General features: G+C 41.7%; 1 protein-coding gene across 2 annotated transcripts in view; it reads left to right on the top strand.

Moving 5' to 3' along the window:
- The window catches only part of mlsl (malate synthase-like), a 30,355-nt gene that overhangs the window by 2,211 nt on the left and 13,065 nt on the right, over positions 1–15,079 (top strand). The window contains exons 2-11 of one of the 2 annotated variants that reach the window (XM_042339101.1): positions 763–924; positions 1,403–1,531; positions 3,667–3,885; positions 5,052–5,142; positions 6,968–7,044; positions 7,143–7,253; positions 10,803–10,862; positions 12,337–12,493; positions 13,543–13,741; positions 14,633–14,711. In XM_042339101.1, coding sequence (XP_042195035.1) covers positions 898–924; positions 1,403–1,531; positions 3,667–3,885; positions 5,052–5,142; positions 6,968–7,044; positions 7,143–7,253; positions 10,803–10,862; positions 12,337–12,493; positions 13,543–13,741; positions 14,633–14,711 — 1,149 coding nt within the window. In that variant the 5' untranslated portion in view covers positions 763–897. Of the gene's footprint in view, positions 1–762; positions 925–1,396; positions 1,532–3,666; positions 3,886–5,051; positions 5,143–6,967; positions 7,045–7,142; positions 7,254–10,802; positions 10,863–12,336; positions 12,494–13,542; positions 13,742–14,632; positions 14,712–15,079 lie in introns of those variants that run through there. The other variant, XM_007897682.2, reaches the window with a different exon arrangement.

The raw sequence follows: 15,079 nt of genomic DNA, 5'->3' as shown, positions 1-15,079 counted from the left end.
TATTGTGTCTTACACGGCAGGAGGATGTCCCAAGGCGCTGGACAATCAGTGTTTCGAGCCCGAGCTGGGATCAGGATCAGGAAGGGTGGAGAGCAGAGGGGGAAGGAGGGTGATTGAAGGCCCAGTTGAAGAGGAGGGTCTTGAAGGAGGCAAGGGATGGGGCGAGGCGGAGGGACAGCAGAATGGTGTTACAATGGAAGTACCTCATACCCTGAGTGGAAAACATTGAAGCGATGCTGAAGATTGCCCTACCCACGTTAGTCCAAGTGCCTTATTAATATTAAGAATCCTTGCAGTTGGTGTAGAGCCTTATCACATCGTTAAGACGTCTCAAAGCGCTTCACAGGATATGTTGTAAAGTAGATTAGCTGTATATTTTGTTGCCAAAACGCGGCAGCCAATTGCACACAGCAAATGCAGTTGACGTGACATCATTCATGTAGCAAGAGGTTTCAATACGTTTCACAGGATCCACAGTAAAGTGCAGACTGTAATTTCTCCTCCTCACCCCCTCATCTCCCACCCACAGCTCCAGTGCCCAGGCAGAATTGTCAAGTGCTTTGGGATGTCCTCCCCATATGGAAGGTGCTAAAAACATCATATTGTATTTTAGACAAATGTGGCGGCCAATTTGCTCACAGTAATGTCCCATTCTTTACTCGTGAAGGAGGCTTTTGAAACTCTTGAGGTTGTGGCTTCTTTAACCTGCTGTGTCTTCCATTTTCAATTTTCGATTCCTTTTATTTGAACATGTCCTGGTAGGATGATAACATATCGAAATGGGAGTTCATTGGCCCCAGTGACTGATTGCGAAATGCGTCAAATGAAACTTGGGTAGCAAATATAAACCCTAACTCAGCAAAACCACAATCCTCAGGCAAGAGAACTGTGCTCAACATGACAACAACTTTCCAGCAATTGACTGTAAGTATGAAAATCATTTATTTGTATACCTTCAAATGGAATTGCGATTGTTAACTGAGACAACCAGAAGCTTTGTACAGTATTTCTAGATAACTGGTTCTGTTTTGTGTTTGTGTGTGTGTGTGTGTGTGAGCCAAAAATCTCTTGCTGCATCTTGTAAAATAATAACATCAGACTAATATGTTAGACTTTACACTTTTATAATCCACTGTGAATGTTTTTAACCCTGCAATCTTCCCTGCAATAAACCCAACGGCATTGATGGTATGGGACTCACCAACACGTAACTTAATTCGAATCATGTGGTGATTTTGTGCTAAAGCGATTGTCAAATAACGCTGTTACGTTTTTTTCAAAAAAGGGTTGAATTAAAGAAAAAATTACTTTGCAACAACAGCATTGCTCTCAGAAGACTTTGATCGCTTTTTGCAGGTGATTTTCATGGGATCCGTCTAACTCTAACCCTGTTCCAATGCAGACAGTACCTGGTGTGGAGCTCGAGCCACCTCCTCCAACTCTGGAAGAGGCATTTCAAACCCTTCTCACACCAGAGGCCACGCAGTTCCTCGCAGACCTGGTCTCTACTTTTGATGCAGATATTGATGAGGTAAATTCACCCACTCTCCAAATCAAAACGTTTGAATAATAAATTAACAGCATGAAACACCAGACCTTTTGCTACCAAATTCAAACCCGTGTTTTCCTTCAACCACAATTTAAAAATAGCTTTGTTTATGCAACAACTGGTTAAAAAAAACATATAATTCTCTGTCATGTTGTACAGTTCTGAATTTGTGCAGAAAATGTAACCACTTGAACTCCCGGCCCTCCTCTGAAAGATTAACGTTGTCATAATTATTTATTAACCAGCCAGTAAACAAGATGGTTTAAAGATTAACTCCTTCAGACAGACACTCCTGTGACTGACACTCCCCGACATCCTGTCCCTGACCAGGACCGTTTTACTCTGCCACGTTGCCCGTCTCCGACAATACCTCACTCCACAAGCCTCCGAAACCCTGGTCCACTCCTTCGTCACCTCTCGGCTGGACTACTCAAACGCCCTCCTCGCTGGTCTCCCCTCCTCCACTATTCACAAAATTCAACTCATCCAAAACTCCGCCGCCCGCATTCTCGCCCGCACTAAACTCCGCAGCCCGATTACCCCAATCCTTGCCAAACTCCACTGGCTCCCCATCACAGAGCGGATCAACTTCAAGATCCTCGCTCAAGTGCTTAAATCCTTCCACGTCTTAGCACCCACCTATCCCTCCTGCCTCCTCTCTCCTCAGAGCACTAGCTGCTGCCTCCGCTCTACTGGCTCCGGCCTCCTCCTCGTCACTCGAATCCTCTGCTCCACCATCGGCGTCCGTGCCTTCAGCCACTACGCCCCAAAGCTATGAAACTCCCTCCCTCAATCCCTTCGTCCCATCCCCTCTTTCCCCATTTTCAGGTTGCGCCTGAAGATTTTCCTTTTCGACCGTGTCTACGGTCACCTTCCCCCTCCCCTGGCTCGGAATCGGGCTCCACCATCATTAAGTGCTCTGGGATGCCACCCGGCATGGAGGGTGCGATGTAAATGCAACTTATTGTTGTTGTGGCTAGTACATGCAGTGTTATATTATGTTTGTTCATATTCATGCATCCTGAAGTCCAGCAGTCTGGGGGGGGCGCTTGTTTATTGAACAAAAAACAAATTTGTTATTGTTGTAGGAAAAAAATGGATGAGTATTTGTGCATTGGAGGAGAGAAAGGTTAATATTACTCACTGTGTACAGTGGACTCTGGTCATCTGGCATCTCCAATTGTCATTTACTCTACAACCAGCCATGGAAAAACTGCAGGCTTGTGACTTCTTTCTGTATTTTGGCCATGCCTTAAAATATACCATCTGCAAGGTGGTTTTCCAGTGGTGGTGAAGCAGACCAGATAAAGCCTAGTTTAGGGACTAATATGCTGAGATGGCCCTTGAACACTTCGTTAGATCTCAGCTTTGCTTGTCTAGATAAACAGTTGGGTTTCCTGATATTAGAACCAACTGTAGTTACACCTTCTACATTTGGTGTTTCAAACCTGGACAGACTCTTTGGGCTCCTCAATTGTATCCTTACTGAAAACTGCACAGAAATTCTGGGACAAGAATACGCAAATGTTTTGGATTCAGATACTCAGTTCAAAATAGTTCAATTTGCACCAACTAAGGGAGGGTGGAGGGGTAAGATTCGTAAAATCAGAGAAGGCTACCAAGATTTCACAAAGAGAGTTCGACACAATATTTACCTGGTACAATGTGATCAATCTAAATATTTTTCCCCAACACTTCAATCAGTTTGTAAATTAGGCTGCAACAAATAACAATTGTTTAGTACAATCACACATATATGGAACATATTGGTCTGCCTCGCTCACCTACAAATAGACAGTCACTCTAAGTCACAGTAAAATCCTGTGAAGTGCTTTGAGATGTCCTCCTGACTTGAAAGGCCCTATACCAAATGCAAGGATTATTATTATCATTACTAGTAATAATAATCTACTGCAACTCCCACTGTGCTTCATCGTTTATATTATTTTTAGAGGGGTTGTAAGAAAACATCATTGCAGACTGGAAATAATAACCTGGAAACTTCCCTCCTCCCTCCCATGTCTATATAACTCAGGTCAGTGCTTCACATTGAATCATCAAATAATGTCCTTAACGTACATTTGTGCACTAATTCAGCACTCAATTGAATCTTGCAGATATTAAGGTTGAGAATTGCTAGAAAGGTGGAGCTGGATAGTCATGGTGGTCTCCCAGAGTTTTTGCCCCATACCTCACACATCCGAGAGGATCAATCCTGGAAAGTACAGCCGGTTCCCCGGAGATTGCAGAAGAGACATGTGGATCTGGGCGATGTGTCTCCAACCAACACTGAACATTTCATCAAAGCTTTGAGATCTACGGCTCAGGGTATTCAGGTCAGGTCAATTACAACAACAAATTAATCAGTGGATTTATTAGTTGTGTTTTTTTTAGCGTGTTGGTTGCTGGGAGTTTTCCTCAGGTTCCTGGCCAACAATCCTCCAGATAAATTGAGCTTTCATTTCATGTTTGGGCAACCTTCCTGTGCCAATTTGGCTGCTGCATCTGTCAACAAAATATACAGTCACTACACTTGACAGCAATTCCCTGGTGCAGCACATGTGTGGAGTCCTGTAGCTTAGTGGTTAGAGCACTTACCTTGCAAGTGAGAGAGCTGGGTTCGATTCACGGCAGCACAAAACATTGGCCAAGTTTTCTTACTCCACATGCCTCTGTTTACCTAGCAGTAATTAGAAACCCAGTTGTTAGTCAATTGGGGGATCGCTTTTCCGGGAATAATAATTCCTTCAAAAAAAGTAATTATTATAATTTGGTCACTCAATCCACGACTGTTTGTGGGGCGCTGCTGTGCGCAGTTGGCTGCTGCATTTTGTCCACAAAATACACAGTCAATTCACTTTACAGTAGATTCTGTGAAGTGCTTTGAGATGACTCAAAGATGTGATAAGGCGTTATATCAAATCAAGAATTATTATTATTATTTTGAGATTAAATTTGATTGGTGCTATACAAAATACAAGAAATTATATAATTCTTGATGCATCTTGGATGGCTAAAAAAAAGCACTTGCTGTCAATCTGGACATCAAACGTTTCTCTGGTGACTCACTAAAAAATATCACACACACTTCAATCCAATAGTTTTTGCTAACACACAATCTCTATTTGAACAGAAGGAAATAGGAAAACAGGAATAAGGGGAGCCATTCTGCCCATTGAGACTTTTCCATCAGTTTATTAGATTTTAGATCTTTTAATCCCAATACCCTGCCCTTTCACCACATTATAAAGCATTACAGGCAAGTGACACATAGAGAAAGGGTCACCTCTGTCGTATTTTCTTTCATTCTCTTTTTTTCTGCTCTATTGAAAGTTTAATGTTTGCCTACAAAATACACAGTCTCTACACTTCACAGTAAATGCTGTGAAACACTTTGGGACGTCTTACCGACATTAAAATGCACTATATCAAATGCAAGGATTTATTATTATTAATAATAATAATAACTAAAAGGCTGATTGTTTATTTTGTATGATTACAGACTGATTTTGATGACGGACACTGTCCAACTTACTTTAATCAAATCCAAGGGCTCTTCAATATTTACAAGGCAGTTCATAACCAGTTTCCAGGTAAGAGTCTCTTTAACCTATTTTTTCTGTATAAATGCTGTTTGCACATCTATACTTGTGCTGCCTTCTCATATATGTCAGGTTGTTTCTTTAAGAACGCTATCTCGGGCACAAAGCATGCAGATCCATCCAGTATGTGTTCTACCACTGAATAAGGAGTTGTCTCATGTGGCCAATGCTACGTTTTGATTCTCTTATCAAGCCAACATTTATTTATTTCAATATCTTGTTTTCCCATCGGTTGGCCCGCCCATCTCTATTGCTCAGTGGGGTGGCGTATTGTCTGCTCCTAAGTCAATGGTGATATTACTCTCTTCAGCCATCTGCTCTGAAGTACTGTACAACGTGTGGCTCAGACACAACTTGCTGTTTCTCAGGGCGATGCCTTGGTCTTCGCTCAGCACAGCTCACATCAGGAACCTATAAAAGTGGGAGAATCAAAACCATGTGTTTTTATCCATAGCAATGTGCACGACTGCTCCATTGTTCAACACTGAAACCCATTGTTTTCTCCTCGCTCAGAAAGTACGCAGTTTGGTGTCCACTTACATTGCCATTATCAGCACACAGCATATAGGCTGAGCATCTAAGTTGTTTTCAGTCACAAAATGAAAAAAAAACAGGCATTTTTTGGTGGTATAGGATCTATTTTTTTCAGAAAAAAATGGGGTAGAAATATTTTGAAAAAAAACTCCTGGTAAATCTACCCTCTAAGTGCTTTCAAACATCCCAATCAAATCTGGACCTATGGCCTTATGAAGCAGTGCATTCCACTTTCTCACAATCCCCTGGGTGAAGAAATGTTTTTTGATTTCACTTCCGACTGTCTTAACTCTAATTTGAAGCCTGTCTCCTCTTATTTTGGATCACTCTGGAAGAATGAAGAGTCACTCCTGGTTCAGCTTGTCAGTTCCCTTCATTCCTGTAAATACTTCAAGCAGATTACCCCTTAACCTACTCAGATCTAGGGAATATAACCCGTGTTCCCAAAGGTTCATAAACTTACCAACAAGAGGAAAATACCCTGCCCCTCCTTCCCCTCCATCACCATCCAGAGTTAATAATTCAAGTTTATAGTAATCGTAGGCTTCTTCACTCTTTTGGTCAAACAGCAAGCTTCAGTGATACTATTTCACCCACAAAATACACAGTCAATCCACTTACAATATATTCTGTTTAATGCTTTGAGATGTCTCAATGATGTGATAAGGCGCTATATAAAATGCAAGGAATATTATTATTATTACTCTGCGAAGGGAAATCAAAACATGTTGCTGTATGCTTGCACCTCAAGGATTGCCTTGTACCTGCAAATACTGATGTCTTTAGAACATAAGAAATAGGAGCAGGAGTAGGCCATTCGGCCCCTCGAGCCCGCCCCGCCATTTAATAAGATCATGGCTGATCTTCTAACCTAATGCCATTTAGCTGCCCCATCCCCATATCCCTTAATCCCTTTAGATTATAAAAATCTATCTGTCTCAGTCTTGAATATGTTCAATGACTGAACATCCACAGCCTTCTGGGGTAGATAGTTCCATAAATTCACTATCCTCTGAGTAAAGAAATGTTTTCTCAACTCTGTTCTAAAGGGCTGACCTTTAATCCTGAAACTATGACCCCTAGTTTTAGATTCTCCAACCGGGGAAACAGTCTCACACTATCTATCCTGTCCAGACCCTTAAGAATCTTAAAGGTTTCTATAAGATCACCTCTAATTCTTCTATATTCTAGAGAATATAGGCCTATTACGTTATGTTATAATTATATTATAGTATAAATGCTATTATAGAATATTATAGTCTTTGTAATGTTCTGTTTCCAGATGTGCCACCTATTTCAAAGGCACCTATTTTAATGCTAAGACCGAGAGCATGGAACATGGTCGAACACAATATGCTGGTACTTTCATTGCTTGCAAACAATTTTTTATTAAGACAAGATTGAATTGTGTTTAGTTGTTGTGAGTGCATGGCCTAAGCGTTGATTGTAATCAACAGGTAAACGGAAAGGAGGTGCCAGGACCACTGTTTGACTTTGGATTGTTAATGTACCACAATGGACGCATTTTGTTTGAGAAGGAAAGCGGCCCTTTCTTTTATCTCTCAAAGGTACTGTAGAGTTTTGTTGCAATATCAATTTATGCTGATAAAGTGCTTCACATTATTGTGCCTTTGCGTTTACTGTTACCCCATTCCCATCAATACCGAGAACTGCGATAGATCTGAACAGCTATTGTGCTTCATCAGTAATTGTCAGTGATTTCTTTGACAAAAGAACAGGTACAAGTTGTGAATGAACCAGCCTGTGGAGGGCAGTGATTCCATGGGCTTCAACAACCATCTGGTGCCTCACCCAGGTGGCATTATTCATATGTAAGCTTAGGCAGCGAGTATAGTCAGGGCATTTGACTGTAGAAGCATTGTCACCACTGGCGGCTGGTGACATTTTTTGACAGGTGAGGCAATCTGAGTTTGCCTAACCAAGCTATCTTGATACCATGGTAACGGACCCTTCGCACATGCGTAGTGTCTTGGTCTCTGTCCTGTTGGCCTCGCTCCTGCCCGGGTACTGCCTCGTTCCCGCTCCCCCGAAATTCTAAGTGTGGCAGTCACCTGACAAGCCGCCACTGTTAGTTAGGCCTGTTCTCTCTTAATGTCTAAATGTAAATGTATGTAAATCACTTATCCTTTCCAGCAAGGAGGTCTGTTGCATTTATCCCAGCTGATAGTTTTAGCCAGTGACACTGAGGCCACTTTTTATTTTGCCTCTCCGAATGAGATCAACAAACTTGACCAGACCAAGGTTCAAACTTTAACCTTATGAGTGGGTGAGTCACTCACACTCTAGGCCAGGGGTGGGCGAAAGACGGCCCGCGGGCCATATCCGGCCCGCCAATTGATTCTATCCGGCCCATCATTGTGTCTAGCAATAGAAAAAATTATAGTTCATTCAGTCCCAGAAAGTCGCACAAATTTCGCATTTAAATCTGACTGGGAACATTAGCCAATCACATTGCTTAGTTGTGCGCACCCTCCCTTAAGTGTTGAATCAGGCTGACGTTAGAAATGTATGGATCGGCAAATTTTCAAACAAGGGCGGCAGAAGAGGACGTTAATTCGAAATGAGTTTATCAAAGAAGCAGAAAGTGGACGCTGAATAATAATAATAATAATAATCCTTGCATTTGATGTAGCGCTTTTCACGTCGGGAGGACGTCCCAAAGCGCTTCACAGAACACACTGTAAAGTGAATTGACTGTATATTTGTGGGCGAACGCGGCAGCCAATTGCGCACAGCAATGTCCCACAAACAGTCGTAGATTGAAAATGACCAATTTATTATTGTTTTTGGTTTTGGAGGGATTATTATTAGGCTCTGTGTGGAGTAAGGAAACTTGCCCAAGGTTTCGCCCTCTACCTGGAATTGAACTCAGGTCTCTCGCTTGCAAAGCGAGTGCTCTAACCACTGAGCTACAGGCCGGATATTCAACAAAGAATGGACTTCTAAATATTTATTTTAACAGTGTGGGTGGAAAAGCTGTGTGCTTAATTTGTAAAAAAAAAGTGTGGCAGTGCTCAAAGACTACAACTTGAATTGCCATTTTGAGAGCAAATATGTTTCTGCCGAAGAAAAAAGAAAGCTGGTTGTTCGAATGGAAAAAGAGCTAGGCATTTTCACAAAACAATTTGTGTCCCAGGATGAGATTGCAAGAGTGAGTTACGAGATTGCCTACAAAATCACCAAGAACAGCAAACCATTCTCTGAAGGAGAATTTATAAAAGAATGTATGGTTGACTCTGCCTCAATTTTATGCCCAGACAAGAAAAAACAGTTCGAGAACATTGCTTGTCAAGATGAACTATTGTGAGATGTGTCGAGGATATCTCTGAGAACCTGTACCTGCAGTTACAAAATAAAGTAAGCAATTTTGCATGTTTTTCACTGGCACTCGATGAGAGTTGTGATGTCAAAGACACAGCCCAGTTGATAATTTTTATTCGAGGTATCACAAAACATTTTGAGCTCACAGAAGAATTGGCATCAATGCAGTCAATGAAAGATACGACAATTGGAGAAGACTTTTTGGAGGCAGTAAATAAGTGTATCTTAAAATTAGGAGTGGAGTGGAAAATAGTGAATGTGACCACCGATGGAAGCCCAAATTTGACAGGCAAAAATGTTGGGTTACTGAAAAGAATTCAAGATCAAGTCAAAGAAAAAAATCCAGAACAGAATATTGTTTTTCTACACTGCATTATCCACCAAGAGGTCCTCTGTAAGAGTGTTCTAAAACTAAGCAATGTCATGGACACAGTTACGAAAGTGGTCAATTACATTCGAGCAAGAGGATTAAACCACAAGCAATTTGTAACTCTGCTTGAGGAATTGGAGTCCGAGCACACGGATGTTTTGTATTGCACGAATGTAAGATGGCTTAGTTTAGGAAAGGTCTTGAAAAGAGTCTGGGAACTGAGAACAGAGATTGATATATTTTTGGGCATGAAACAAAAAGATTTGGATTTCCCACAGCTGAATGATGCGAATTGGCTCTCTGATTTTGCATTTGGATCAACATACATATGCGAGGAGACATTTTCTGTGATGAAATTCAATAAATCAAAACATAGATCTGTGATGACTGATGACCACCTTGCAGCTGTACTCCGCATTGCAACAACGGAGATGATGCCTCACTTCAATTGTCTGGTTAACACACATCAGCGATTTCATTCTTCCCGTTGAGTGAGCTTCTCATATTCTCAGCAATATGTGAATAAATTAATAAATATCGAATAAATATCTGCTCAATGAGTTGTTTTTATTTAACCTAATCTTAATGAATGTCAATTATATAGACTTTATTTTATGCATGTACAAGTGTAAGACTTGATTTTGACCTATTATTAAGCATTTGCATCTATATTAAGTTGGTGGCAGGCGAAGCTTACCAAAACTCATGAAGTGGCCTGCCAGCCAAAATAATTGCCCACTCCTGCTCTGGGCTGTAGTGTGTCTTTATTAACTGAAAGATTAGTGATTGGCCAATATCATATCCTTGTTGGAGTGTTGCAGAAAAATAGCCTGCAATGAAAGTGAATATTAAAGTACGATCCTGTCACCTCAATTTTCTCTCACATATCTTCAGTAGAGTTCAGAATGTGGTATTGTAGGGCAATAGGAGCTACCCTCCTACTGCCATTAGGCTGGGAGTGAACGGTTCCTGGAGCCTAAAATTCGGGAGATTTTTTTTTAAAACATTTTTTAAAAAAAGGATTTGAAAATAAAGAGAGTCTGGTGTTCTTTGGGAATGATGTCAACATCCAAATATATACCATTCCACTTTCTGTCAAGGAAGTTGAGGCAAATCAAATTAATTCATCATGTTCTGATTACAACTGAGGAAAATGCAGTTAATCCTGAAATATAAACTTTAAAATAAGATCAATATTAAGATTGATATTAACATACTTGTCTTGCAGATAGGCTTATCTTTAGGTCTGTACAAAGTTCTACTGCCATAAAGCCATAGAAATAATTCCTTTGTACATCCTGTTAAGTTGCCTGGTATCTCACAATCTATCGTTTGATGCTGATAATATGCTCCAGGATGTGTAACAAAGGATAATTTATATTCTGTCTGTTTTTTGTCACTACAGGTTGAGAGCTATTTGGAGGCCAGACTCTGGAATCAAATATTTATCTGGGTGCAAAAGAAGGTATGGTTCTGCAAGGCAATCGTATGCTTTTGATCAAACTACAATTTAGTTTGACTTTTGGCATAAACTGAATCTAAATACAAATTGTACACAGCAATTTTCAAATCAATCACATCCCCTCTATAAATGTAATCTATTTTGCATAGCTGTAATCATTATTAGTGCTATCTTCTATGTACTAACTAAATAAATCAGTGGGTGGGAGGGGAGAATAGTTCTGTTCTTTGGTGCTTTGCCATGTTGTGCTACGGGAGGGTGGCTTGTTCTGGAAGGGACAGGAAGGAAAATGCAAAGACGGCCTGGCCAAGGCATAAATCGAGGCTGCAGGAACATCTCCCAGCATTTGGTCATAAAGTGGCAGAGACCTGGGAACAGATCACAAGGCATCCCTTTCACAGCTAGGAGTTGCTGAAGGGTTGTCTGGCATAATCCAATGAGTCAGGAGAACAGACTGTGCAAAGAAAGAAGAATTCCTGTATTTATAATTTAACAAAATGTATTTAATTGCAGCAGTTTGCTGCAGGTTCCTCCACTGTGGCACAGCTGGTGGTGTCGCCTGGACCAAATTTATCAGAAATGTGGTTACATGTTACAGTTTGTGATTTTCATCCCCAGATTTTGTAACCATTTTTAATTAATTTGAAAGCAGATGGTGGGAAGCTATAGGTATTTGGGGGGGAAGGCAGCTCAGGTTAGCTCGGTGACCGAAACTCGCACATGGAGAAGAGGAGCGGGTGATCGGAGAGTCAGCAGGGCATGGTCAGACCACTGGCATGGTGTAGGGAGGGGGCTAAGGAGGGATTGAGAGAGAGAGAACCTAAAGTGCTGGAAACAGAGCACATATGGACCCTGAGTCCATGCTAGGCTAGTTTATCACAGTTGGAGAGCAGTAGGATTGCTGGAGTCGTTCTCTGTCCTAGGAAGGGGGTGAAATCGGCTTGTGCTCAGACCGATGGATATTCAGGGGACTGCAGTTCATGTAGAGCTTTTCTTATAGAGCAGGAGTCATCTGGGAAGATATTCCATCTAGGTCTAGATTTACTTTATTTATGTAGCATTTCTATCCTTAAACACAGCCTTTATTTTGAAGCTGTTTTTCTGTTAAGTTCTTTTAAGAACTAGAGAAAAACGGGATTCAAAATTAAAACCAAATTCAACGGTTTGCCCATAACATACACTGTCAATTCACTTTACAATATATTATACACATAATATATCCTGTGAAGTGATTTGAGACATCTTAAAGGAAGTGTTAAGGCGCTAGATTAAATTCAAGGATTATTATTAAATTCTGGGCTCTCTAAAATTGTTGAGTGAATAGAGTAAATCTAGACCTGAGTGGAATTTTTTCCCCAAAGTCCTTTAGGAATAAAACATGTCAATCCATAACAATGAGATCAAATGGATGGAATAACAGGGCACTGGTAGCTTGTTACACAGTTACAGACTAGAGCTGTATCGCTTTGCATTCCAGTTGGGTTTACCGATTGGCTCTATCAAAGCCACGGTCCTGATAGAGAGCATCCTGGCCACGTTTGAGATGGAAGAGATTCTGTACGAGCTGCAAGACCATTCTGCTGGCTTGAACTGTGGTATCTGGGATTACTCCGCCTCCTTTGTGAACAAATTTGGTGAGCAGTCAGTCCCAATTATACCTTAATTCACAAGTGCCGTCTGCTCAGCACACATTCCTGGTGCTGCCACTTTGTATTATAATCTTTAAAGGTGTTTCCAAAACAACCCATTCCGGCTAATATAGTCTATTGAGCACTGGACATGGGTGGCAAAGGGTCTGTGTTTCAATAATTCTGTGCCCAGCTCCTCCTTTCCAGAATGGGAAATTAAGTACAATGTTTACAAATGCCCAACAATGGCGGAAGAGCTACAGTGATCCAACACTGTTGTTGCTGGTTGACCAACCTGTTTGTCACTCTAATGTAACTTGTCAGTGTAGCCATGGCCTCAGCTCTGCAAAGCCAGAGTCCAATGAGCATCAAGGTCTTAGCTGCTTAAGTACTTAAGCACTCTGCTTAAGTACGTAGTTTTTGTACTTGTAAGATATTGTACCTGGTTAACATTTTATTCCTAAGACGAGACACTAAAGATGTGACTGAGCCGAATGGGTCACTCGCTGTGCTGGCCACACATTGTTGGGATCCAGCAGACATATCCAGGTGGTGATGGATACTGGTTACTGCAGGCTCAGTACCTCAGATACCCTGCCTGTCTCTCTGAGTGAGGCAGCCAAGGTTTAAGAGCAGTTTTGTGCAACATACAAAGTAGCTTGAGACTGACCAATCTCAGTTTGGTTAGGGCAACATAAAAAGAGAGAAAGGCTATTATTCCAGGAGCTCCTCAGCCTTGCCCGCTCCCTTGCCTCCTTAAAGTCCTACCTCAAGTCTTCCTCTTCGACCGTGCCTCTGGTCATCTTCTCATCACATATCCCGCTCCCATCCCCACCCCTCTTGACTCCAGCTCAGGTACAAACCCTTGACTGTCCCGCATCTTGGGATGTCCTACCGCCATGAAAGGCGCTATATAAGTGCAGTTTGTTGTTGTTGTTCATCTGGGCTCGGGTTGAACCCAGGCCCCAGATAAGAAAGGACAGCGATCTGATATATAGGTAGAACCTGTTTGTTTTATAAACGTGCTCCGCTGTTGTTGCGATGCTATTGCCCAGGCCATCGCCAGGGGTTCCTCCTGCCGGATCGCAGTAAATACGTGAACATGGAGAAGCTGTTTTTGAAGAGTTACATGGATCTCCTGGTGAGGACCTGCCATAAGCGAGGGGCCCTGGCCACTGGAGGAATGGCAGCCCTGTTACTGCCCCGGGAGAAGGGAAGCGCCGAATACCAGAGAGTCACAAAGGCTGTTACATAGTGAGTACAAGTGGGTTTACCGTGCACATTGTAGGCACTAGCTCTTCCTGTTGAAATAAGCTTTAGAGACGTTATTTAAACGTCCCGGAATGAGCTCTGCCCTGATACACTACACTATTCAATGTTCATGTAATTCCTGTCTCACTGCTGATAGCGTTGTTCCAGCTGAATTGGGAATATGGTTCCCTTATTTCTGAATAAAGGTGGCCCAGATATTAATGTAAAGTGTGGAGAAATTATTCCTTAAGTTATATCTATCATCCTTAGCTTATGATCAAGTTCCCAGCTCTCCTATTCTGGTTCTATACCAGTTAATTAAACAGGATCAACCTTATTGATTTGTTGACTTTACCCTATTTTCTCCTCCAGTTTTCTCTCCTCCTTGCTCAGAGCGTTAGATTCTTAGATTTCTTTCTTCTGTGTTATGGTTCTACAAGCGCCTCCCGTAACTCATCCCAAATGGTACAGGTGTTTGTGTGTGAGTCCTGACAATCAGTGTCGGCAGGAGAACATCACAGCTGATACGATCTTGTCCCCATCCGACATCCCCAAGGTATGCGCCTTTCAGTAGTGATCGGAAGTGGGATTGAGGGCTATCTTTCCTTTCCCTATCCCACAGGTACTGAGGCCAATTGTAGCACTTCAACTGCTGGCCCTGTTTGAAGCCAGTGTAACCCTGCACAGCTCAGGCTTCAAACCTACACCTGTTTGGTCTACAAGGACCAGTGAAGTCTTTACAAGTTGTGCTATTAAAAGAAGTACATCCATCTGTTAATTCCCTTCATTATTTGGAAATAAGTCTTGAAAGAATGAAATGCGGAGTACGTCTAGCGTTTGAGTGAGTAGTTTGTTGCCCGGTGCAGAGTCGATAACTATGTGTTGTTACCGTAGCTTGAAGCTGCTTGAAATCAATGCTGGAGTGGATGGATTCATGGTGTTCGATCTGGACCTGATTGAACCAATGCAGAAGGTATTTAGACATGTTACATTCTTGTACTGCGAGGTGAATGTACTGAATAAAATACCAGTGTGTAACAATACAACAACAACAACCTACATTTATATATCGCCCTTCATGCCGGACAGCATTTCGGAGCGCTTAATACCAGGATGTAAAAGAAATTCTAAATGAGTGCCGAGATTTTGATGCCCAAAACCAAGACAACCTTAACAACAAGACCTGGCAAAGCAGCACAAAATATTATTTGGCCTTTCCAAACTCAGTATTGAGATTGGGTGGAGCTGGAGGTTCATTACATATGGTAAATATCACATGACCATCAAGCTTGGTCCCCATAATTATTTAGAAGCAGTAATTCACAGTTTTTTAGGCTGATA

Source organism: Callorhinchus milii, unplaced genomic scaffold (assembly GCF_018977255.1).
Source record: "Callorhinchus milii isolate IMCB2004 unplaced genomic scaffold, IMCB_Cmil_1.0 Scaffold1, whole genome shotgun sequence".
Lineage (NCBI taxonomy): Eukaryota > Metazoa > Chordata > Chondrichthyes > Chimaeriformes > Callorhinchidae > Callorhinchus > Callorhinchus milii.
The sequence above is the reverse complement of the archived record's forward strand: the minus strand, read 5'-3'. Positions and strand labels throughout refer to the sequence as shown.